Raw genomic sequence first — 24,529 nt, forward strand, 5'->3', positions numbered from 1 at the left:
TCGCGAGAGGTGCGCCGGGCCCCGCCCTCCTCGGCACCATGGAAACGGCGCGTGGTGGCGGGAGGCCGCGCTAGGCCCTGTGGTGAGGCACCGGCACCGGGGAGAGGGACCGGCCGCGGGCCTTAGTGTCTGCTAGCCCCCGGTGGAGTACCTGCGGCCTCGTCCCGTTGCACCTCGGGGGCTGGCAGCTGCCCCGCACTTCTGAGAGGGGAGCGGGCCGGTTGCTTCTTCCGTTACCGAACGCCGTGGTGGTCGTGCCCATCCCGCGGCCGTCTTGCCCATCCGTCCTACCTCCCATCCTGTCGCGCTTTGCGGTCGTCACCCTGAAGTTGGTCGTTCCTTACGTGTTTTGCTGGGGAGGGGGGCGGTGGAGCCGTGCTCCCTTCCTGGGCGGGCGATGTGAGAGAGGGCGACGCCGCCCGGGGTAGCCGTGCCTCTGGTACGGTTGTAAACGGTTAAATCGGGCACGGATCTTGAGGTGTTTTACAAGCAAGATTTGGTAGTAAAAAACTGGGTAACTGATAGTTCAGGTTTCTCTGTCTTTCGCTCCAGTTTGTTCATAATTTTTGTCTCTTAGGCTTTACATAGCATCAATGAAGATAGAAACCGACATTCTGACCTGAGCTACCCAGCTGTGCCCAGAGCCTCTTTGTGAGGATTCTTGGCACGAAGATGAGTACCATCAACTCGCAGTAAGCTCCTCTTGTCTGCAGCTCCATGCAGTTATGTCATCAGACAGCAAGTCTTTTGTATGCTTGGAATAAGTTAAAAAGAACTCAAATCAGCATTTATGCTTTCCCTCAGGTCCTTACGATTATTGCACTTGCTTTCATATATAGGTAGATTACCATTGCAAAGAGAGAAAATGGAACGCTTATTCACCAGGTCTTTTTAAGGGCGGAAAACATAAAAAGGACTCTAGTTTTTCATTAGTTTTTTCATAGAGATGGTTTCAGCCCTTTATTAGAGTAGACTGATTGGGATAACCTAACTTTCAAACTGGTTGGTTTGAAGGTCTATTTGCAATAAAAGTAGTGAAATATTTTGAGAATATTACAGGAATTGTATTTTGATAGAATGTTATAATAAATTTCCTGTGTATTTAATGACTTTGGACAGAACTGTTTAAAGTCTGTGTCGAAATTCTTAAGTATGTTGCTCTCTAACACAGATTTTCCTGTCTTATTCAGGGATGATGAAGATACCTTTAAAATCCTTATTGCTACTGATATTCATCTTGGCTATTTGGAAAAGGACCCAGTTCGTGGAAATGATACATTTGTAACCTTTGATGAAATTCTAGACCATGCTCAAAAAAATGAAGTAAGTCCTGCTTTTTGGAAAGAGCGTGACTGTGGAAAATAAGTTCCAACCTGCCGGAAACTATAAAGCAATCTTTAGTAATAGCGGATTAAATGACTAAACTAAACTATTTATTGCAACCAGTTACGTTTCTGTTTTAGTAAAAGGAATGGCTGTTCTTATTAAATTATGATCCTGGTTGCAATGTTTTCAAATTGTCTGCACCAGTTCCAGTGGTATTTGGAGAGGGTTTGTCACTGCAAGAAGGGAAAATAATTGGGGGATGTGAGGGTAATGATACAAAGACTTCAGACAATTCAAAGTAGAAATAAAAGTTAGAAACTTTAAAAGTGTTGTTTCTGTTTTTAAGGATTGAATGTTTCTTAGACAAATTAATTGTAATTTTGATGAAGGTGATTTTTTTTTTTCCTAATGCTTTTTCAAAAGCTAAATATAGACAGAACTGCAACTAGTACTTGCTCAAAGTAACATGGAAATAGCTACTGATTTCTTCCCACCAGGTACCACAGCAATGAAAAGAGAATGTATCTCTTCATGCCTCTCAAAGAAAATGTTACAATGCCAATCTGGAGACCCTTATTAAAACACTTCACTGGTAGTTTTTTTCCAACACTGTCAGTTGTTTTCTACTATAGCTCTTCATAAATGGGTCTTTATGGGTTTGGTTTTGTTTTAACAAATAATTTAGTTAATGTTTGTTTCATGAGGAAATTAAATACTGTGCCTGCAACCACCATTTCATTTTATCTATAAGTCCAGATATGAGGAGATATGTGGAACTCCTTAGAAGAAATAATTTTAACTATTTGGTTAGAAGTCTTTCAAAGTAATACAAAATGTTGTATTAAAATAATAGAGCTTTTTGTTACATACAGGTGGACTTTGTTTTACTAGGTGGGGACCTTTTTCATGAAAACAAACCTTCCAGGAAAACAGTGCACTCTTGTTTGGAGTCACTGAGAAAATACTGCATGGGTGATCGTCCTGTTCAGTTTGAAATTTTGAGTGATCAAGCAGTGAATTTTCACTATAGCAAGTAAGTATGTTCCTGTAAATTATGGTGTACGGTTTGGTTTGTGTATTGGGTGAACGTGTTGTGATTTTTATGATTTATATCCTCTGTGACTGGAACCTTGAAGTTTTAGGCCTGTTTGTGTGGGAAGTTTACAGGATGACTTCACCTGTCATCTTTTATTATCTAAGTTTATAAAGGAATGCATAAATTTTTTTGAGGAACTTCTGAATGTGTTGTGACATTTGATACATTTAGGTAATATATAGTTTCTATCCTGCAAGTGCAATGCAAGTAAACCAATTTACACAAATTGCTGTGCTAAAATCAGCAGAGTCCTTTGTGTGTAAACAAAGGTTGCACAGCCCAATCTGCTGCTCTTGCAGCAGTACCACACAACATGTTGTACAATTCTTTTCATAGGCCTTCTCTAAAAACAAACACAAAAAAATAGGATCTTTTTGCTACTCTGTTCCCACTGGAAAATGCCATTCCAGCCCATAAGTAAGAATCTTCTTACACTGTGCAGCTTAATCTTATTCCTAGCCACTTAGTAGTTGTTTGTGCTGCTGTCATTATGTATTTGTGATGACATTAATTTGAAGAGAATATTGGGAATTGTCCACAAATTTGCAGATAAAGTTTTAACTTTTTTTTCCCTCTTCTTGTTCAGGTTTCCATGGGTGAATTATCAGGATAGAAATCTCAACATTTCTATTCCAGTTTTTAGTATTCATGGCAATCATGATGATCCCACAGGGGTAATTATTATCGTAATTGTACTATACTGTTACATTATAAAAATATTGTAGAAATAGAAACTTGTATAGAAATACAGTTCTTGGAGAACAGGCTAGTTTTAGTCAGTTGCTCCACTCTTCGCATAAATGTTTTATGTATCTTTAGGAATTCTGTAAATTAATGACAACAAGGTAGGTGTGACAGTAAAAAAGAGAACAGAAAGAAGTCAAGGGATCCACATGAACTACGTTTAAATCCTTAATTTACGTAGATTTGTGTCACTGAGAACAGAAACAATTTTTGTGCCAAAAAATGACAGTAATTCATAAAGTTTCTAAAACAAATTCTATCTGTGGAGACCGAAGGCTTTTTTCTTAAAGAAGGGAACTTTTGATACTTTGACATGTGTGCGTACAGTTGATATGCATCTTATATTTTCAAGGAAGATAATCTAATAAGAATGAAACGCTAGTTTAAAAATCAACAGCTAAAAGTGAGCATGAAAAGGACATTTAGAAAGAAGCAAAGTGTGTGTGTTGAATTCATCTTGCATTTTATATTCCATGATTCTGTAAATAGCAGTGTATCATGAAGATGGGTGTTTTAACAACAGAAGTTTAACCTTGGACCTATTGTGAAGTAGTTAGCTTAGCCAGATAATTTTCTATAGTAGTTTAGAGGCTTTGGCTCTTTGGGGTTTTGTTTTGTTTTTCTGAATGATTTAATGTCAAATTTCATGTTGTTCCAATAAAGCAAGACTTGTAAGGAAAAGGGATTTGCTTCAGTACCCAGTAGTCCTGAAAAAAAAAAAAAAAAAAGCTAATACATGTGGCACAGTTTTTCAACTGCAGAAGTTACTTAAGAAAAGATATTCTCTCTCCCTTTTGAGACTGTTTCACTTAGACTTCAAAGACTAAATGTTCTATTCAAAGCTTTTATATTCGTTTCTCAATATTTTCTACAGGCAGATGCACTGTGCGCATTGGATATTTTAAGCTGTGCAGGACTGTTGAATCACTTTGGACGTTCAACTTCTGTGGAGAAAATAGATATTAGTCCCATTTTATTGCGTAAGGGCAGAACAAAAATTGCTCTGTATGGCTTAGGTAAGTATTAGTCTGCCAGACCGTGGCTAGACTGTTCATGTATTACTGAAGCTCAATAGGTCTAAATAAAGTTGGAACAAACATGCAGTGCTGCAACAAACATGAAAGGCTTTAATTTAGCATTACTTAGACCATCAGTTCTGGGACAGTTTCTCCTTCTGCTGTGTTGTCACTGGCTTACAGGGTTTTTTTTCTTTGCCTTTTTTTATTTTAAAATAAGTTCCTCAATAACTTTATTTTTATACTTTTATTGATCTTAAATGAATCCTTCCTAAGTTAGCTATATATAGTGCCTGTGCATCAAGTCAGGGCAGTCATACTCTTTCATTCACACTGCTGTGTATTAAGCTTTCTTCCTCCTGCTTAGGTAAAACTTAAACACTGTATGTTCCTGTGCTGTTTTGGTTATTTTAAAAACATAAACTGTCTGAGCAGAAACCTAATGTCTGATGTTTCTGACTGAAGTGGTTCATAAGTAACATCTGTCAGGTTTCTATAAAGAAACTTGTGTAGAGTTTCATATTTTGAAGGTGTTCTTATGGTGGGTTTTCAACTTCAGTTTGTCCCTTTCTACTCCTCCACCATCACTTCTTACTTAGAATGGTGATGTTTGACTGCTTTCTGTCTAGAGAAATTAACTATTAAGATCTTAATTTTTTCCCCTTATTTGATGTCCAGTCATGAGTGCTTAAACATTTCATTTCCAAACAACTTTTATAGCTATAAGTTAAGTCCTAATTGGCCATGATTTCATATGTTGAATGAGATACTTTAAAAGCTTGCTAGATGTTCTGAGAGTTAGCATTGATAATACCACAATATAAAAGTTTTCAAAAAGCATTTGAATTTTAAAGACCCGAAACCATCACTGGGAAACACAAGAAATTTCTAAACTATGGGTGTCGCTGCATAAAAATATTCATGAGATCTTTCTTTGAGCTTGTGCCAGGATTATATACCCTCTTGACTTTCTCTGATTGAAAGAGAACTTATTCTTACATGAAATACATAAACGCCATATGGGATTTCATCGAAATGCATCATGAACCCTGGATATGAATGCTTTGGTTTTCGTTATTTTTTTTTTCTTCGTGTTAAAAACGTCAAGGAAATAATTGGTGACAAACAGATGAGAAGTACTACAGACTTTTTCCTGCTATGTGGGAAAGCACTGACTTTGCAGAATTTGTGATTTACTTCTTGTTTGGAAGAGAATTTCAAAGTATGTTTAAGAACTCCTTCTCTACTCAGCAGTATCTGTTTTTAGACTCCACCTTACAATAAAATATACTTCTTGCTGTGACAAGAAGAAACAAAACATCTCATCTAGTATTTTTAATTCTGCCCATAATAAGTTGTTTGGCACAGAAAACTGGCAAGAGGTCTCTATGCAGATGTGGTTAATAAAACTGCCTTTAGCAGTTGTTTAAAGGTAGATTTCATGTTAAAATGTCTTAAATAGCCAATTTATACTTCGATCTGTTCAAATTCATAGTCACTCATAATTCTTAGGTCATGAAAATGAAGATCTGTTCTTGGGACAAAGTTATGTTCTTCATGCTCTTTTTAATAGAGTTGCTAATAAAATAAAATAAAAAAAAGCTGATTTACCACTTAAAAATGATTTAATGTTTTGTTTTGTCTACTCCAGGAGCTATTCCAGATGAGAGGCTGTATCGTATGTTTGTCAATAAACAAGTAACCATGCTGAGACCAAAGGAAGATGAAGATAGTTGGTTTAACTTGTTTGTGATTCATCAAAATAGGTAACAGTATTGAATGAATTATGGTGACTTTTAAACTTACTGTGTTACTTCATTAAACTGCCTTGAAAAGGATAGGTGAGAAAGCCAGCTATGCTGGTTGGTGCTTCTTGTGAGTTGCTGGTTTCTTAAGATTTTCCCAAATGAAAGCATTGTTCTCCAGCTCTTCTTACAGAAGGCAAAGAGTTGAAATAAATGAGTTGGGAACGTTGAGAATTCTCTTCCCAAACACTTATAGTTAGAGGCAGTGGAGGGTTTGTAGTGTAATATGCATGTAATTAGTCTTGTCTGCTTGTTAGAGCTGAAAGAGCATTAAACTTCCTATTGTAACTTCTATCCTTGAACCATAATTTGACAAGTACCTGTTCTTCACTTGCACTGCTATGCTTTGCAGTTTCTCTTGAATAGAGGATCGGTAGCATGTGTTCTTTCTGCCTATATGCTTCTCCCAGCAGTGGTAGTAAAACAGGCAGAGTTCTTTCTCAAATCCTTTCTTATAATTTTTCCTGAAGAAGAGTGCAGTCCTCATGTGCAAGTAACGGTGAAGCAGAAGTAAACAAATATAGCTCAGATAACCCTGTCTACTGATCTCTGTCCAGTAGGCTGAAGGAGGTCATTCTTCCTCCATCTTCTGGAAAGGGATGGAGGGTGGTGTGTCCCATGTCTGTTTAATTCAGTGGATTTTATCCCACTATTTACAAAAAAAAAAAAAAAAAAAGGCCATGAGGTGCTATACAAGCATTCATATGGAAAAAACCCTAAAATCTTGCAAGCCAAGTAAGAAGAAAAATGAGATCCAAATAAAAGGTAGGGAGCAGAAAAGAAAGAATCTGTCTAAATTGCTTTTTTGTTTAACCAAATACTTTAAACAATTGTGTGAGGAATAAATGTGGTGGGTACCTGATGTGAAATTTACGTCAGATGTTTTTGCTGGAGTTTCTGTATAACTTCAAATCACACTGATGTTTTTCTCCTTCACTCCTTTGCGCAGCCATGACTGTACACATTCTAATTATTTTTCTCTTTTCTTGAACAGGAGCAAACATGGAGCTACCAACTACATTCCAGAGCAGTTTTTAGATGACTTCATTAATCTTGTTGTGTGGGGTCATGAGCATGAGTGCAAAATAGCTCCATCCCAAAATGAACAGCAATGTTTCTATGTTTCTCAGCCAGGAAGTTCAGTTGTGACATCTCTGTCCCCCGGGGAAGCTGTGAAGAAGTGTGTGATCTTTTCATTTTGTTCTTCTTTATCCCTTGCCTTATGTGTCTCGTGTGTTGTGTTGAGAAAGGAAAAATAATTCTATTAAGTATGAAAGAGTTTGTGTTATAGCGTGGATTAGCTTCAGAGTGTGACATAACAAATGGAGTAGATGGAATCAGTGCCTAGAATAACTTTTGTTTTGCTTAGGACTAAACCTAACATTTGAAGGAAATGGAACTTGTCTAGTAGGGGATACACCCTGATAAACTGGAATACAAAGAACCGTGTGCATGTGCTTGTCTATGGAACAAGCACAATCTAAATATAACGGAACAGAAGTTTGGCAGGGCCAACCATGAAGTACAGATCCAAGAACTCCCTATAGCTTTTAAACTTTGGTCCCTGAAAAGTAGATATGAATTTACACCAGATTTTTATACCATAGTTCTCTTAAGTTTATCTTCTAGTAACTTACCTTTCTCCTTCTAGACACATTGGTTTGCTGCATGTTAAAGAGAAAAAAATGAAAATGCAGAAGATTGCCCTACAGACAGTACGAACTTTCCACATGGAGGATATTGTTCTAGCTGATCATCCGGATCTTTTTAATCCGGACAATCCTAAAGTAACTCAGGCAATACAAGCGTTCTGCATGGAAAAGGTAACTTGTACTGCAAACAGTATATGGATAACAGCTTACGGTCAGGGAATGTGATCTGTGACTGGTTTTGAGACTGGAATGTGAGAAGTCTTATGTTTTGAAGTGTCTTATTTGGGACAGTCTTAGGCGCTATTTCCATAGGAGGCTAAATCCGTGGCAGTCGCTGCAGCCTTGGCTTCCAGGTTCCTTGACTGGGGTGACCTACTAAAGTAGACTGGAACTGCTTTATGGGGGTCCATATCATCTTTGTACAAAAGCTCTCACCTGAGAGTGGGGCAGCGTTGGATGTGCACTTTGGAACCAGCATAAATATGTGTACCTAAACCCTGAGAGCTGGGCTGTGCAGTGTGAAGTGCCAGAAGTAACTAAACAGGTTTCTTAATTGCTCTTGGTTCTTAGGTCTGTATAAGTCTCTTCCCACTTTTCTCTGGAACTAGAAATTTAGCAAAGGATAATAGCTATATAGAAAGAGTTATGAGTCATCAGTGATGTAGATACTGCTGGACTACGGTGTATCTGAAAGATAAGCCTTTCATTATGACTTTTCTCATTCATTCTTATGGCTTTTGGCTGGACACTGGTACATATGTGTGTTCAGGAATGGGAGCACATCCTATAATTATTTATTTTTATAGCTTCCCCTTGCAGCTGCGTGTGTTCAAAGTTATACTTGAAGAGTTCAGGCATCCATAAGAGAATAAGGTGGAACTGAATTTCTAATTCTACTTTATAGGTTGAATTGATGCTGGATGATGCAGAAAGAGCACGCTTGGGAAATCCACGCCAGCCAGAGAAGCCTCTCATAAGATTACGAGTAAGAAACTGTTCAGTTTGGATTGCTGTGTTTTGAAAGGTCGCTTTGAAAAGTTTCAAAGCAAAGTCAGGCTTTTTTTATAAACACATAATATATAAAAATTTCTTACTGTCAACAGATGAATATGAATCACCTACATACCATGATTCTGTTGACCTGTGGTATAACTAGTGTTCTATGGCAAAGGATGAGGTTGGTCATAACTATACTTCACTGCTGGTCTGAGCAAGGGGATCAAACGTGGCTATTTACAGAGACGTTTTTCTTAAGTCATATGATCTTATGTTTGTTCCTAACCTAATTTATGGAAACTTTCCTGAAGACTGGTAAATGAAACAAATTAGGAACAAGTTATCAATCTGGGCTGTTACTTGCTATTCTGCTAATATTATTTATTAGCTATTATCATCTATTAACTCTTCTGCATAGTGTAGTAAAGCATTCATTTTAGGTTTACTTATTTTTTTACTTTAATTTTTCCTTTGAAGGGTAACAAACACATCTGGATTTGTGTGGCTTCTTTATTTCTGTTTGTTTCATATTTAAGTTTTTCCTTTCCTCTCTTAGGTTGATTACACAGGTGGCTTTGAACCATTTAGTGTCCATCGTTTTAGCCAGAAGTACATGGATAGGGTGGCTAACCCGAAAGACATCATACACTTCTTCAGACATCGCGAACAAAAAGAGAAAAATGGTAATTATAAAGGAAGGAATCATTGGCTTGCCTTGGTTATAATTTTTCTTCCTTTATTTTGTTACTGAGCCTTTGCAAGCGCTGGGTATCTGCCATCTAATGTATTATAGAAGGAGTAACGATGTGTAAATATTGCACAAGTATTTCTGTTCTATTTCTGGGTTTGTCTAAAATTCTGATATTCAGCATAGCATCTGCTGACAGTTATTCATAAATAATTCCTTTTTTTTGGCCTCAAACCTTATTGAGTTGCTTATAGTAATAAATATAGCCCCATACCAGACTGAGTTACGCCATGATTCTATGATAATTACCATGAAAGGTGTTCAATATCTCACTCCTGAGACTTCTCAGAATTAGGTGATTGATTTTGGGCACTTTGCAAGAAAAGAGGTGGGTGTTGTGGTTTTTTCCCTCTGGTTTGTTGTTTGTTGTTTTTTGTGTTTGGTTTTTTTTTTGTTTTGGTTTGTTTTTGTTTTTGTTTTTTTAATTTATTGCTGTAGTAATTCATTTGTTTATACCTAAAGTACTAATGGAGGGGTTGGGCTTGAGAAATGTTTGTGTATTTAAAAAAAAACCCAAAAGGTCCGAATGTACAATAACATTTTGTTTACCCTAATTAATCATGTGTATGGGGTACTCTTGACTTTTTAGTCTGTTCCAGGTATGTCTCTATTCAAACATTTGTGCAAAACAAATAATGGCTGTTATTAATGTAACATTTCTCACTATAATTTTTAATAAATTGTTGATAGACATTGCCCAAATACTGGATTTGTAATAGTCACTAATGAAGATACAGTTTGCACAAGAACGTACTGTGCTAAATAACTGTTAATATTTCACATTAGTGTGTTGTAAGTACTCAATTCCATCGACAGTTTTTACTTACACTGTCAGTTTTATAAAGTTCAATATATTGTTTCATGAATAAAAACTGCTTTTAGCGAGGTTTTTTGAATTATGCTGTATTGATCTTGGTTTATTTTGATTTTTTTAAAAATAGTTGTGTAATCTCATTTACATTTTCAGAATACAAGGAAGTATATTCAGAATGCACATCTGTTGCCATGTTTCATCAATACATTTTAATTTTCCCACTTAACGTGCATCTCGGATTCAGGAAGGGAATGTAAAAATACCACGGTTCTTTGGATTACTTTATTAAGTATCCTCTAACACAAGGGAGGTGGCTAATAAAACAGTCAAAATTTTCAGGACGTGGACCTGTTGGAGCAGGTGCAGAGGGGAACTGCGAAGGTGACCAGAGGGCTGGAGCACCTCTCCTATGAAGACAAGCTGAGGGAGTTGGGACTGTTCAGCCTGGACGTCGTATTAAACAAAAAAAAAACCCTTTATGCTTTGATGGGTCCTTTGATTTTTCTTCCAGTTGTGATCTTCTAGAGTTCACTTACAATAACCTTCAGGACATAGCATTCAGTTTATAATTACAGATATTTGGTAGTTAGAAGACTTTGTATCTGCTAGAGGTGGAGTCATCTTGTACAATTATTGCGCCCATTATGTTTACCTTTATTTCTAGACAATAGGCTCTGCAGTTAGAACAAAAACCTGTTACCTGTAAAAGGGACCACAATTCTTAAGAGGCCTATACCCTTTTTCCTATTACTGTCAGTGGGGTGATAATGGTTAAATGCTGCAAGCATGGGTGACAGTGCCTCTGTGCTTTTCTGTTCTAGAGAATGATCTTAATTTTGGAAAACTGGTTAGCCGACCTGCTTCTGAGGGGATGACACTGAGGGTGGAAGACCTTGTAAAGCAGTATTTTCAGACAGCAGAGAAGGTATCTTTCTGCCTTTTATGATTTTCTTTTTTAATTTAATGTAATCTTTTTTTCCTTTTTTGCTTTCTTAATGGAAGTAGTCTTCCCTGAGAAGACTGACATTCACCAAGAAGTTAATTTATTTCCTGTATAACTGTATGTGAGTTCCTGTATGAAGTTTATGTCTTAGGTTAACAGGTGACTGTTGTGTATAGGTTGTATATAGGGTATGTGGGCACATGCCAGCTTGAGAGCATTACAATAACTCTTCATGTGAACGTAAAGTGTCTGCCCTGTGATAAATGGTGTGTCATGTTCTTACAGGTGGAACTTGTGAGGCAGCATGCTCTTGAGCGAGAAGCTACCTTAATTTGCTATAGGGTCAATGTGAAACTGTACCATTTACTATGACCAGCTGACTTGAAGTAACTTGTTACTTTGCAGTGTATTTGTGTCCTCAGACAGTGCAATCTCACATTATATTTAAAGCAGAGCAGGGAAAAGGAAGAGACCCCAAAACAGTTTGCTTTCCCCCTACCCTTTTGTTAAATCTGATTTATTTCCCTTGACCAACACCAGGGCAGTCTCAGAGGAAAAAAATAATAATCAGTGAGTCAGACACCCAAATGCTTGATCTTGATGATCAAGCGTAACTTTCAGAAGCTACTTCAGAACATGCTTCATAGAAGATCATTAGAGTGAGGATTCCTGAGGTAAAGATCACCCAAATTATATCATCGTGCCTAACTTTAGACATGTTAAGTGTCAGTATGAGTATGGCATAAGTCATGCTCTGGAAGAACTATTTGCCTTCTGGATATGACAGGGGACCCAGGGTGACTAGTTCAGAAGTAGGTACCCCTACTTCAGAAGTATGCCACCCCTAAATTCCATGGGGACAGGTAGCAGTGTCAAAAACAGGGCACTGTATTATTCTATGAAAAATAAATTTTGCTTTTAATCTCTTTTCCTTCCTTATTCTGTAAAATTGTCCCTGTTACACCATCTTCCCTACTTGTTTGTATGTTCTTGTATAAACAGCTCAGTTACTAGTCCCTACATTTGAGGTCTGCTTCAGCAGCTCAACATCTGTAAAGAGTTGAAAGAATCTGTTCCCCTTCTGGGAAGGCATGCAGTAGGGTGTTAATACATTTTAAGTTAACATGGAAATGAAAGAAGGGGGGGAGACATTAACGTTCTGCATGATTACAATCAGTCACTCTTTTGAGATGTTTGTTTTATTTTTCTGTAACCTTCTTAATTTATAATAGCTGTAAAATTTTCTCCTCTGTGCAGAATTATTTCAGGGAAAGTTTAATGCTTCTGATGCCTCCCTCAAAAAAACTTCTAAAGGACGCCTGGAAGGATCAAAAATCATTAATAGGCATATATAATGCTTATTACTTAGGAATTATCGGTTCTGTAGCTTACAGACAAAAGAGGCTGCTATTTAAACATTATTGTTCATATGGAAGTTTAGTTCTTATAATGTCTCTTTTTACTGTATTGGGAAGGAGAGTACAAAAGAGAATGGCTGCGAAACACCACCAGTAGCATCTATTAATTTTACTAATTAGTGTCTGTACTAATATCTTAATGTAGAATATCTTGATGAATATCATCTCACTCGATGAACATGTGAGAACTATTGATATTTACAGAATTGCATTTCAATAGAGTAGACTTCTGCTTAATAGCTCTTAATGCTTCATAATAATAATTTGCCTGCTCTGTAACTGCCATTTTTTAATGTTAGAATTTTACAGTAAAACTAAGTAATTTAGCATTTGTAATAATTCAGGGCCTATTTTTAATAGCATTTTTATGTCTCTGCAAGTTGGTCTTAGCTTTAGTGTAAAAAAGGTAGGGGAACTAGGAAATAATCCAGTTTACCTTCTCTCCTCTCTCAGCAATACATTTCAGACCAATTATTTTAGATATGACTAGCACTGTACTTTCTTTGCTGTTTATGAAACATTTGCTTTGACAAGTCTGGAAAATACTCTGTTAAGTAGGTGTAACATGCTAGTAGCAGAAGGATTGTACTGTATTATGGTGAGTAACATGTTTGCTTATTGTTGTGCTTTTCTCTGATATCTTCAGTGCACGTTACTGTTTTTGGAACCAACTTAATGTAACATTTATCTGAAACAGCAGAGATATTACTTGCTGTCTTTGATGGCAGATGCTTCTTAACAAAATGTTTTCCCCAATTATAAAGAAAGTGCAGCTTTCACTTCTAACTGAAAGAGGAATGGGAGAAGCAGTGCAGGAGTTTGTGGACAAAGAGGAAAAAGATGCCATAGAAGAGTTGGTGAAGTTTCAACTAGAAAAAACGCAGAGATTTCTTAAGGAGCGTCGCACTGATGCAGAAGAAGAAAAAATAGATGAGGAGGTAATATTCTGTTAATGTTAATGCCTCAGAAGAGGCCAAGACAGCTAGTAGAAAAATCAGTGCTGAAGCCTGGTTTAATAGATTTGCCTGCGTGTGGAGCATATGCAAGACTCGCCTCTAGTCATTTTCTGGAATTAATAAATACAGTGATGAAGTTTCAAATGCATAGTTTAAAAGCTTGTATTGAAAATGGGGTTTAGGTATGCTTATACTGATTCTCACTTTATTTGCACATGTATGGAAAAGATATATCACTCTAATATGTGTATGTCTACTGTGAGAAAGATGGTAGATATAATCTTTTCTTAGCTTTTTCATATTGATTAGGGAAGGGTACAGGGCAAGCGTAAGGGACACCTGTCCTTCAGGTGCTCTACTAGCTTCTAACTGCTTGCAGCTCAGGGTCACCCAGAGACAAACCTGGTTTATGTGTACCTAGTAACCCTTACTTGACTTCTCTGTCAACTTGTTGAGCATCCACATGAGCCCATGTATTAGGTGTAATACTCCAGCATTATATGACAAGTTGTTCTGCAGCTTAACTGTGCACTGTGTAAAGAATAATTTGTGGGAGGAGGAAGGTTTCACCTACCTGTTTTCTTGCTGATTGCTTGCATTCAAGAGGAGTGAAAGAAACCATAAACAATCAGTGCCTGTAGGCTTTCTGTGTCACTTTGGGTTTTTTTGTTTGTTTGTCTTTTGGACTACTGCCACCTTTTCCTCTCACCACCATATCTTTTTCCATACTTGGCAAGTTGGGCTTTCTTAGTTGTACATGTATTGCAATGTTTGTCTCTTCTCAGTGTCCTTGTTTTCTACCTTGCTTCTTCGTCTCTACCCCTTCTTTTCCAGTTATTCATATTTCACCATCCCTTATTGTCAAATTACATATACTCTCCTTTTCTTGAATGTAGTATCTCCTACTTTTCATCAAGTCCAAAGCTTTTTTCTCCCCAGTGATGTAGCTCCAGTCATTAATAGAATGTGAAATTCTTCAACTGTAGGACAGCATGAAAAGGTTCTAAACAATCTGTTCAATTATTCTTGCACTCTTCTTTGCCTCTCATATGAGTTTAATAATTCAGTGATCAAGACTTCTCACCCTGTTTTGATTATTGTATGAAATGAACTGTTAATTTGATGGGAACTCATTTTATTCAGGTGCGAAAATTCAGGGAGAGTAGAAAAAAGAATACCGAAGAAGAGGATGAGGAAGTTCGTGAGGTAACTCCTTTGAATTTTGAACGTAGGCTGAAGAATGGAATGGTGACTTCTGCATATGAGTGAAGTCACTTAGCAACACTTCAACATTGTCCTTGCCAAAAAAAGTGCCTGTCTGCCTAGGGAAGATTAGTAAGTCTTTTAAAAATCTTCCTTGATATAATATGTGCCTAAGCTACTGCTCAATTTGGCTTTTGAGATCCCTTTTCTTGTGCAGATTTGTGAGCCTGAGTGTTCAATTGTTCTTGCTTTGAACAGCAAAGGTTAGGCCAGGCAGGTGACCTTCAGAGATCTGTCATTTTCAACTATTTGTGATCCCATCACCAGTGGGTGTGTGGATGGGCTTTATTGAGTGGTGTTACTGGAACAAATTGGTATTATTGGTAAACCTTTATGTACTGTTGTCCTCATCAGCAATCTTAGAGTCTTAGATCTCCCAGAAATTCATATATCTTTCCAAAGAGAATTCCCAGGCACTGACAGCATTGGTGCTCCTTGTCTTTGCAAGCTTTGTGAGACTGGAGTGAATTTTGAGAAAAAGGACACCTGGGGTGAGATTCAGTTCTCCTAATCTGAGATGTCTTCATGTGAACTAGTTGTCCTAAGCACCCACTGTCCTCACCAAAGGTCAAGTCAATGGAGCCCAGGGGGTGCTTCCCCTGAGCAGATGTACGCAGCTGACATAGAATGACCTGAACTGTTCACCAAAGTCCAGTGACAGTGTATCCTATTAACTGGCTCCATTCTGTTATGGGGGCTTAGCTAACTACTTTATATGTACATCTCTAAATTAAATAGACTAAATACCATCCCTGCTTTTTGACAGAATTCCTTGTGTTCCATAACTCTGTGGATTTGGGTCTTCTAAGCCTCAATGGTTTAGAATTATGTCTCACAAATAGGATTTAACAATGGTGCATTTAATCATCTAAGATTCTTTTTACTATAGCACTTATTGTTCCATTTCAGGCAATGACCAGGGCTAGAGCCCACAGATCTGAGGATGCGGTTCTTGTCGCAGCCTCCAGTGATGAAGAACTCATGGATACGGGGGTGAAAGGCACTGGTGATTCAGATGATGGTTTTCCTGCAACACAGAGCCGAGGAAGGGGTCGGGCAAGAGGTAGGGCAAGAGGTGCAAGAGGACAAAACTCAACAGCAAGAGGTTCATCTCAAAGGGGAAGAGGTAAGAAAAACTTCACATTCTTTGTACTGCAGTTACTGATTTTTTTTTTTTTCTTTAAAAGGCAACTGTCTTCTGATCATAGAGTGGTTTAGATTGGAAGGGACCTTAAAGATTCCAACCCCCCTGCCATGGGCAGGGACATGCTTCCATCAAATGGGAATTTTTTGCTTAAGGGCTCCTACTGGAAAAAAAATTCTTCACAAATATTTTTAATATCATATTACATACAGTTGACTGCCTTACAAGGCTTAAGTTGTGACGTTTTCACAGGGTCATTAAAAGAAAAATATCTTGCTTCCCAGCTATGGAAACATAGTTGACTCTTAAAAGATGCATTATTGGGAAGGTCTGTAAAATGCAGTGCATGGATAGCCTTTTGTTACCGCTAAAGGTAATGCATTTGAGCAGTATAGAGTGCAGGTACAAATATTTGAGCAGTATAAAGCGGACATACAGATTGTCTCTATCCTCATGCAATTTACAAGAGACTTCATTGTTTCTAGTGACTGAGAAAATGGGAAGTGTTTCCTAAGCAAAACGAATCAGGTAGCTCCTTGGCTAGGTGTCATTGTGCACTTTACAGTGATAGTGGTACTTCCACTATATATAAATATATATATATAAATAAAAAAAGAAAAGTTGGGGGCCTGCAGTTATATACTCCTTTGAGTTGTCTCAGTAATATGCCCAAGAGTCTGAGAGCAGGGTAAGTTGACACAAAGGCTGTCACGTTAGGACTGGTTTAGTTAGTGCCTTTAAACTAGTTCTATGGGCGTGTGCTCCAGCACTCCTGTGATCCCATCAGAGCGGGGACAGGGCAGGGGGGATGAAGGGTGGTGTTAAGAGACAGTGTCTGTGGAGCTGGACCCAGAGCAGTTCTGCATGTAAGGAGGGCTTTGATTCAAGGAAGAAAGTGAAGGAATAACAAGGAATGTAGGTTTTTAAGTCACTTCCTGCTCAGTAATGATAGACTAAAGGGTGGGGAAAAAACCCAACTCAGATTTGCATATTTTTTATTATCCCTACAGGAAGCACTAGCCAAGAGTCAGCTACAAGCAGCAGAACCTACAAGCCTGTATCTGTGCCTGCCAAGAATATGTCTATCATGGATGGTAGGCCTTCAATCTGTCCATTGCTCTAATCTGCTCTTTCAAATTGTAATGAAGGTATTTATTTAATGAAGTGCCTTCATTGCCTTTATTTCTATGAGTCCATAGAATCATAGAATCATCTAGGTTGGAAAAGACCCTTGGGATCATCGAGTCCATCCATCTACCTTACTCTACAAAGTTTTTCCCTACACCATATCCGCCAACACCACATCTAGCGACTCTTAAACTCGTCCAAGGATGGTGACTCAACCACCTCCCTGGGCAGCCTGTTCCAGTGTGTGATCACTCTTACCATGAAGAATTTCTTCCTAATGTCCAGTCTAAACCTACCCTGTTGCAACTTGAACCCATTCTCTCTTGTTCTATCGCTATTTGCTTGTGAGAAGAGACCAGCACCAACCTCTCTACAATGTCCTTTCAAGTAGTTGTAGAGAGTGATGAGGTCACCCCTCAGTCTTCTCTTCCTCAAACTAAACAGTTCCAGCTCCCTCAATCGTTCTTTGTACGACTTATTCTCCAGGCCCTTCACCAGCTTCGTTGCCCTCCTCTGTACCCACTCCAGCACCCCGATATCTCTCTTGTATTGAGGTGCCAAAAACTGGACACAATACTCCAGGTGTGGCCTCACCAATGCTGAGTACAGGGGGACAGTCACCTCCCTACTTCTACTGGTACTTCTCCAATTCAGTTGTGAGAGATTCTTTTCATTCTGATTAAATAGAATAACTAAGAGTAATGAGAGAAAGAAGAATTTAGGGGGCAAAAAAAGAATAGTAATATCCTGCTGTCGTGGGATAAAATGAAATGTGTCAAGAACTTCTGACTAGATGTTCCCTATGTCCAGTTCTTACTGTATGCAGTTCCTTAAGGAATAAGCATAGAAGGGATGTGACTTAATACCATCTATTTTATGCAGAATATTCCTCTGTGGATAAGAAGTTTAAACTTGACTCACTTTAATATAAATCCATTTAGTTTTACATTGTAGCAAGCGTGAGAAATGCCAGTTTTTACTATGGAAGAGAAACTTATTTGTGATTTAAGCCACGTATGTGGGAGTAGCCCTTCCTTGCTACAGAGGACAGGCTCTGAGGAAACAATGTAGGTAATGTGAGTATTAAAGAAAATACCGCTTACAAAGCTACACAGAAATCCCCCACAAAATACCCAAAGGTAGAATGAGTTTTAAATTAATCAGCCAATTACCTAAACTTTACATTGCTCAGCAATTGATGTAAAATACTGCAGAGTAATCAATTTTAGCAGATGTATTGATGTCTGAACTGTTAGACATACAGGAACATCAATTATAGTAATGTTTTTCTCTTAACCAAAGTTACTGAAGGTTTTTCAGCCAGAGTGGGAAGCACCTGCAAAGCTTAAAGGCTTAAATTATGTTTTGGGTTGGGTTTTGGGGGTTTTTGCTTGTTTGTTTTACAGGGTATTTTGCAGAGGAAATGCATGCTAAGCAGATCTTAAATGAAAAGAATGATATAACATCATTTGCATTTTATTGTGTGAGCACTTTTAAAATTCTACATTTGTTTTATTCTAGCCTTTAGGTCTTTGAAACCGGAGACCTCCTTGAACTCATCTAAATCTTACTCTGAGGTAAAAAGCATCTTGCATGAGTGAAATTGTGCTGCCTTTTGCTGTCCTCTGATTTGAAAAAGTAATATATGGTCAAAATGTTAGCCTAAAAAAACCATTAGCCTAAATCAGCAGGTGTTCCCAAGCTATCAGTTCAGCAGTAAGTTTCTGCATGTTAATTTGTAGACCTTTTGTACCCTTTTTTGTTATGGGGTTTGTCTGAGAAAAACAAAGACCATGTTTTGTTTGTGACCATAGTCTTAAGATACAGTGTATATACAGGAGTATTTTGGGGGTTTCTGCCAGATCAAAGACCTGAACAGCATAGTTTGTGCTGTATTTGCATGTTGTACAGCTCTAGCCTTGATCCCCATCCAAGTGTATGTTATAACTAATTGTGTATACAGCTGGAAAAAGCCCCAAAGGTTTTATGCTGTAGTACTGTACTATTATGCACTATATCTCTGTAAGAATAAATTCTGTGAAAAAGCTTTATAAACAATACCATTTTTTCAGGTTATTATAGATGATGACTCTGATCTAGAAGACATTTCTATTGTTCCTTCTTCCAAAGTAAATCAAAGGTCAGTATGTTTGCTTCATGAATTCTCCCATGACTGCTCTATATCTGATTGGCAATCAGCAGGGTCAGGGATCTAATCCAGTACCTGAAAAAAACAGATTTTTAAGAAAATCATAACACTGCTTAGAGAATTTATATACATTTTTACCTATTAATGTGGGTAATCTTTCTATAACAATAAATTGTTCTACTGATTGAGATAAGCTAGGTCAGAGCTTTAGAATTAGTATATTTGTTTGAGAATTTGAATAGTTCTACTTATTGTTATTTCTATTAGTTCTTAATCTCTGTATTTAAAATCATAGAATAATAGAATGGTTAGAGTTGGAAGGGACCTTAAGGATCATCGAGTTCCAACCCCCCTACCATGGGCAGGGACACCTCCCACTAGAACAGGATGCTCAAAGCCCCATCCAGCCTGGCCTTAAACACTTCCAGGGATGGGGCATCCACAGCTTCCTTGGGCAACCTGTTCCAGTGTCTCACCACCCTCATAGGGAAGAATTTCTTTCTAATATCTAATCTAAATTTCCCCTCTTTCAAGGGGAGATTTGGTGCTCCAAACCTAAGTTGAAGGGAAAGGTGTTGGAATGTCTGGTAACTGAGAACACGCTGATACTTTTTTTTTTTTTTTTTTTTTTTTCCCTCTGTATGTTTCCAGGGTGTCAACTCCATCTTCACTTAGTAAAAGAGGTTCACAAAGCCAGACATCCAGAGGAGTTGAGTTTGAGTTAGATGAGGTATGGTATATACTGGGTTTTTTTTCCTTTTACTTCGTGTAAATTTCTGTAGCTTATTGTTTTGCAGTTATTTGAATAAAGCATTTCAAAGTAAAACTGATTTTTTTTAATTTTTTTTATTACTAGCAAGGCAAGATTATTGCAACCAGTTTTAGTTAGAATATCATAATCATCAATAATAAGGCTGGAAGGGATCTCAGGAAAATATCCAGGCCTTTTTCCCTTTGATTCTTAATCAGTCAATTTTCATTCCTGAAATGTGTGGAATAGGTTCTTTTTTTTGCCTGTGGAAGAAAGTAATTGTAATCTCTTCTCGTTCTTGGTTATGTCTTTTGATTTCTTACTTTTTTTACAAGAAAAAAATAAATAAGAGTTTTGGTGGGGGTTTTTTGCATTTAAAAAGGGCTATTTTCCATGGCACTTCATTGTTTTATTGTTGCAAATTATGTAAATACACTTTTAAAAAAAAATTAATACACTAAGTTTAAGATGCCTGTTCTTGCAGTATATATCTGAACTGCTAGGAAATGGCTTCTTCTATAATTAAGCAAGTAGGACTTTATTCTATTCGGTGCAGCACTGTGAATATACACGATACTGTCGAGGACTGTGCCATTTGTTTTCAGAGAGTAGCAGACTGTCATGTATGGTCAGGGTCCCAGCCTTAGCAATGTCAGGTGTTGGCCACTTCAGAGAAAACATTAAATTCTTGTCCCTTCTCACCGCTGTGCTGTCTCTTCTTCTTGTACCTGAAATGCAAAAAACTACATGTTTGCTTGAACATGCAAAAAGAAACAGTATTTTTGTTTCATGCAAATATCAGTAAATTATGATGAGAGGTATGTATACGGACATATCTTCATTGAGGTATGTGCTGCTCATAATGATAACGGTTACTGAATCTTCTTGGTTGGAAGGGACCTTTGAGATCATCGAGTCCAACCACAAAAAAAAAAACAAACCAAAAAAAACCCAAAAACAAACAAACAAACAAAAAACCACAAAAAAACCCCAAAAAACCAAACTGGTCCCTGGTTCCCTGGTCACACCCGAAATATGGATTGCTCTTCATTTCAGAGCAGCTGTTCTGATCATATTGACTTAAAATCAGTTTCTGTTCTCTGCACATTTACGACCTGGACATTTAAATCAAAGGATAATCTCTTTCCTATCAAAACTGACAGGTCTGTCAGAAAGCATGGAATAATGCAAGCAGGCTTTCTAGTTTAATCTAAAGGTGATTTGACTTGTAATGACTCAATGCATGTTTGTTCTAGTAATACAGATCTGTTTACAAATTGCAGGATGAATTTGATCCATTCAAAAGCACTGCAACGTCAAGAAGAACTAAGTGATTTTTTGGCTTGCTGCACAAGAGAGAAACGTGAAAATTAGAGAAGAAAATGGAAATCAGTTTGCAAGGCATTCTCTGTGTGGCATTTCTCCGTAAATGATGGCTTGCCTTTAATTTTCACTTCTATGAAATGTTTTTTGTTCAGGTGGTTGGTTTTTTTTTTCCTCTGGCACCAAATTTGGGTGTTGCATTGCTTAATGCATTAAACTAGAGTGTCTAATATTCTGAAGTACTGCCTGAAACTGAAAAAAGTTCTTTCTAAAACTTCTAAAAGCCTGTTTTCTTTCTGGGATGACAATGTAAATAATAATCATATCTTTTATAGAAAACTCCATCTCTTGGGCTTGAATTTGCCGAGGAGTAAATTCATAGTGGTAGGCAAGTAGGGATGTGGACACAGACTCATTCAGCGTAACGGAACTTGTACTTACTTGCAATTTTCTGCAGAAAGAGTTGAAAACTCTGAAGAGTAATAGTTTGACCCAAAAATACAGTTTTCAATATTGAAGCTGGAAAATGTTCTAATACTTTAAACTCTACTAGGAGAGCTAAAACCACTACTGCACCATTATTAAATGTCATAGTATACAGTAACAAATTCTGTTTTGTAACTCAAGAAGTGCCAAAGACTTCAGATGGAATTGCATTGTCAGCTTTTACCCTGTAAATGAGATATAAGGGTAGAACCTTACAGCTTCACAAGGAATGCTGCTTGAAGAATCAAGCTATTGAGCCAGTAATGGGCAGGACATTGCCTCTTGCCTTCTTCTTAGTTGACATTTTTCAGGTATCTCTTTCCTCAGCCCACAGCTTCAGTAAACCTCCTAAAATGTCATCGCTATTTTCCAGATAATGTGCAAATGAGGCTTTTAAAATACAGCATTGTATTTGCAGTGGAGGAACCACTCCTTCTGTTGAAGGAGCCAAGACCTAGACCTAGACCTCCTTCTCTCTTTCCACCTCTGTACACCCCACTCCCCAAAAAGTGCTGTTCTAAAGCTGTGGCCATTAGAGCTCATCAAGGAAAAGGCCAGAAGAGTTCATCAGCGAACGCCCAACGTGTCAGAGAAGCACTAAATGTGTTGAGTAGCTGTGGCCATGCCTTTGCATTTTTACTGTCTCCTCCAAAGAGGTGGGATTGGGCAGTTGTGTTTCCCTGGCCCTCACTTGTACGTGACTGCTGTTACTTTGCCTGCATATATGCTGTAGCAGGGAACATATATGGGCCTTGAGCTTCCAAAAGACTTCCATAAAAATGATCAAGGTCTGCAAATTTCTAGTGTAGAGCTTAGTAGCGACTTACAAAGCAGTGTGATCTCTTTAGGTGTCAGCAAATAATTTGGTAGCCTGGTTTTTTTCATTTCATTAAGGACTGTCAGCTATAATATTATATCTATGCAATTAAAAAGCTGCTGTAAATACCCTTCAAGGTGAGGGTTTAGACTTTTTTTTCTTAAAAATAAACTATTTCTGTTAAGTAAATTGTGAATGGCAGTTTTATGGAATACACTGAATCTGAGAGATTGACATTTTTAAAACACTTTGCTGCTTTATGTTGCTGTCTGTGTGTATTGGGTCTGGCCGGGGAGGAGTTAACTGTGCCGTAGCAGCCCGTGGGGTGCCGTGCTCTGCGTTTGCAGTGCGAAGGGTGTTGAGACCACACCAGTGCTTTGGTCCTGCAGGGCGGTGCTCCACTGCGTCCAGGCTGACTCCAACGCCCCACAGAGGCCAGCAGGCTGGGGGGGGGACACAGCCAGGCCAGCTGACCCCAGGGATATTCATAGGTTCATAGGTTGGAAGGGATCTTTAAGATCATCTAGTCCAATTCCGTACCCTATGATGTTGTGCCTGGCAATAAACGCTGAAGGAGAGGAGGAAGGGGGGCTACATTTGTTATTAAGGCATTTGTCTTCCAAAGCAATCACTACACCTACTGAGGTGGCTGGATGTCACCTGCTGATGGAACATAAAGAATAAATCTTCTTTATATGCTTTGCTTTCACGCACGACCTTTGCTTTTTTCCACTCGCCTGCCTTTATCTTGAGCCACAAGTTTTTCATCTAATTTTCTTCCCTTGTCTTCCTAAGGATGAGGCGTTGGGCGGCTTTGTGGGCACCTGGCAACCCCCAAGGTCAACCCACCACACCAAATTAAGCCTGTTTTGTTATAAAGAGTTAAGTTGTCTAGTTTATTGTTTCACTGATGTCTTAAGGAGGCTCTATCTTTTAACGTTGAACTCGCACGCTAAGCAAAGATTTTACAAAGTATCTGGGATTAATAGGAATTGTGTCAACGTTTTTTTCTGCCTATTTCACAATTTTTTTTCAGTCAACTGTTAAATTCACAGCAGCTTTGTTTCTGGTGTTAAACTGTAGGTGTTCTCAAATTGTCTTGTATAGAAGGTAAAGATGGCATCTTTGGGGGGAAAATGTAACCTGGTTTGTGTAGGAAGACTGTGCTGTACACGGATGCTTCTGATCCTCACTGTGGTTTGTCGTACGAGGGGTAAGATGCTCGGAAAATCAGTGTTATTTCTCGGAGATCACACTGGATAGTTTTTGAAAAGTCACTTCTCACTCATGTAACTTCCAGTCCACCTGCCCCAGAAAGCTCAAATATTCAGCAAAGCCACAGTAGAGTGAAAGAGACAGGAAAACTGCCCAAAAAGCTCACATTGGGCAATTTTGTGGAAGAGCTGGATGCTGGCAGCAGTTTGCAGAGGAGCGCTGTGGGCTGGCTGTGCTGCCTGTCCCCTTGTGTTCAACTCTTGAGCAGTGGCGAGGAGAAAGCAGCCCGAGTGCTTCACTGGGGGAGTCACAAGCATCTTCTGGAAGTGTTATTTTCACCAGTGAGTGACTGGCTTTATAATATACGCTCTTCAGATAATGGTCTTTTAATTGATGGTTAAATAAAGCCTTTTCTGTACAACACCTGCCCTGGCCAGGTTTGGGTGACACCACCCAAGCAGATCTGTCCCCAGCAGAGGGGCAGCACTTCATACGTGCACTCATGGAGGGGCAGGTCTTTCTGCACTGGGTAGGACTTGTGGCTCTTGGCCTCCTGATACTGATCTTAGATTTCTTACTGTGTTTTTGGGGGGAAAGCACAGGGAACACGCTTGCTGCTGTCTCCTCAGTGCTTGGGTCCAGTGTACGGCCGCCTGTTGTTTTGGATACAGGACTGGCTGGGCTGGGACATCCCTTCCCATCCTCTGTCTCATATAATCACCTCTTTGTAGCTACCTCC

At 38.4% G+C, this 24,529-nt stretch overlaps 1 protein-coding gene across 1 annotated transcript; it reads left to right on the forward strand.

Moving 5' to 3' along the window:
* The first annotated feature begins 35 nt into the window (after positions 1 to 35).
* On the forward strand, positions 36 to 22,761 carry MRE11 (MRE11 homolog, double strand break repair nuclease). Its single transcript, XM_074160903.1, has 20 exons — positions 36 to 82; positions 578 to 692; positions 1,191 to 1,323; positions 2,199 to 2,359; positions 3,009 to 3,096; positions 4,041 to 4,182; positions 5,834 to 5,948; positions 6,982 to 7,167; positions 7,639 to 7,810; positions 8,544 to 8,624; positions 9,192 to 9,318; positions 11,019 to 11,122; positions 13,323 to 13,496; positions 14,658 to 14,720; positions 15,687 to 15,903; positions 16,932 to 17,015; positions 18,571 to 18,626; positions 19,122 to 19,189; positions 19,850 to 19,928; positions 21,233 to 22,761. Exons 2-20 carry the CDS (start codon positions 673 to 675, stop codon positions 21,281 to 21,283), a joined length of 2,121 nt encoding a protein of 706 aa, XP_074017004.1. The 5' UTR covers positions 36 to 82; positions 578 to 672; the 3' UTR covers positions 21,284 to 22,761.
* Positions 22,762 to 24,529: the final 1,768 nt, after the last annotated feature.

This window comes from Numenius arquata, chromosome 1 (genome assembly GCF_964106895.1).
Source record: "Numenius arquata chromosome 1, bNumArq3.hap1.1, whole genome shotgun sequence".
Taxonomy (NCBI): domain Eukaryota; kingdom Metazoa; phylum Chordata; class Aves; order Charadriiformes; family Scolopacidae; genus Numenius; species Numenius arquata.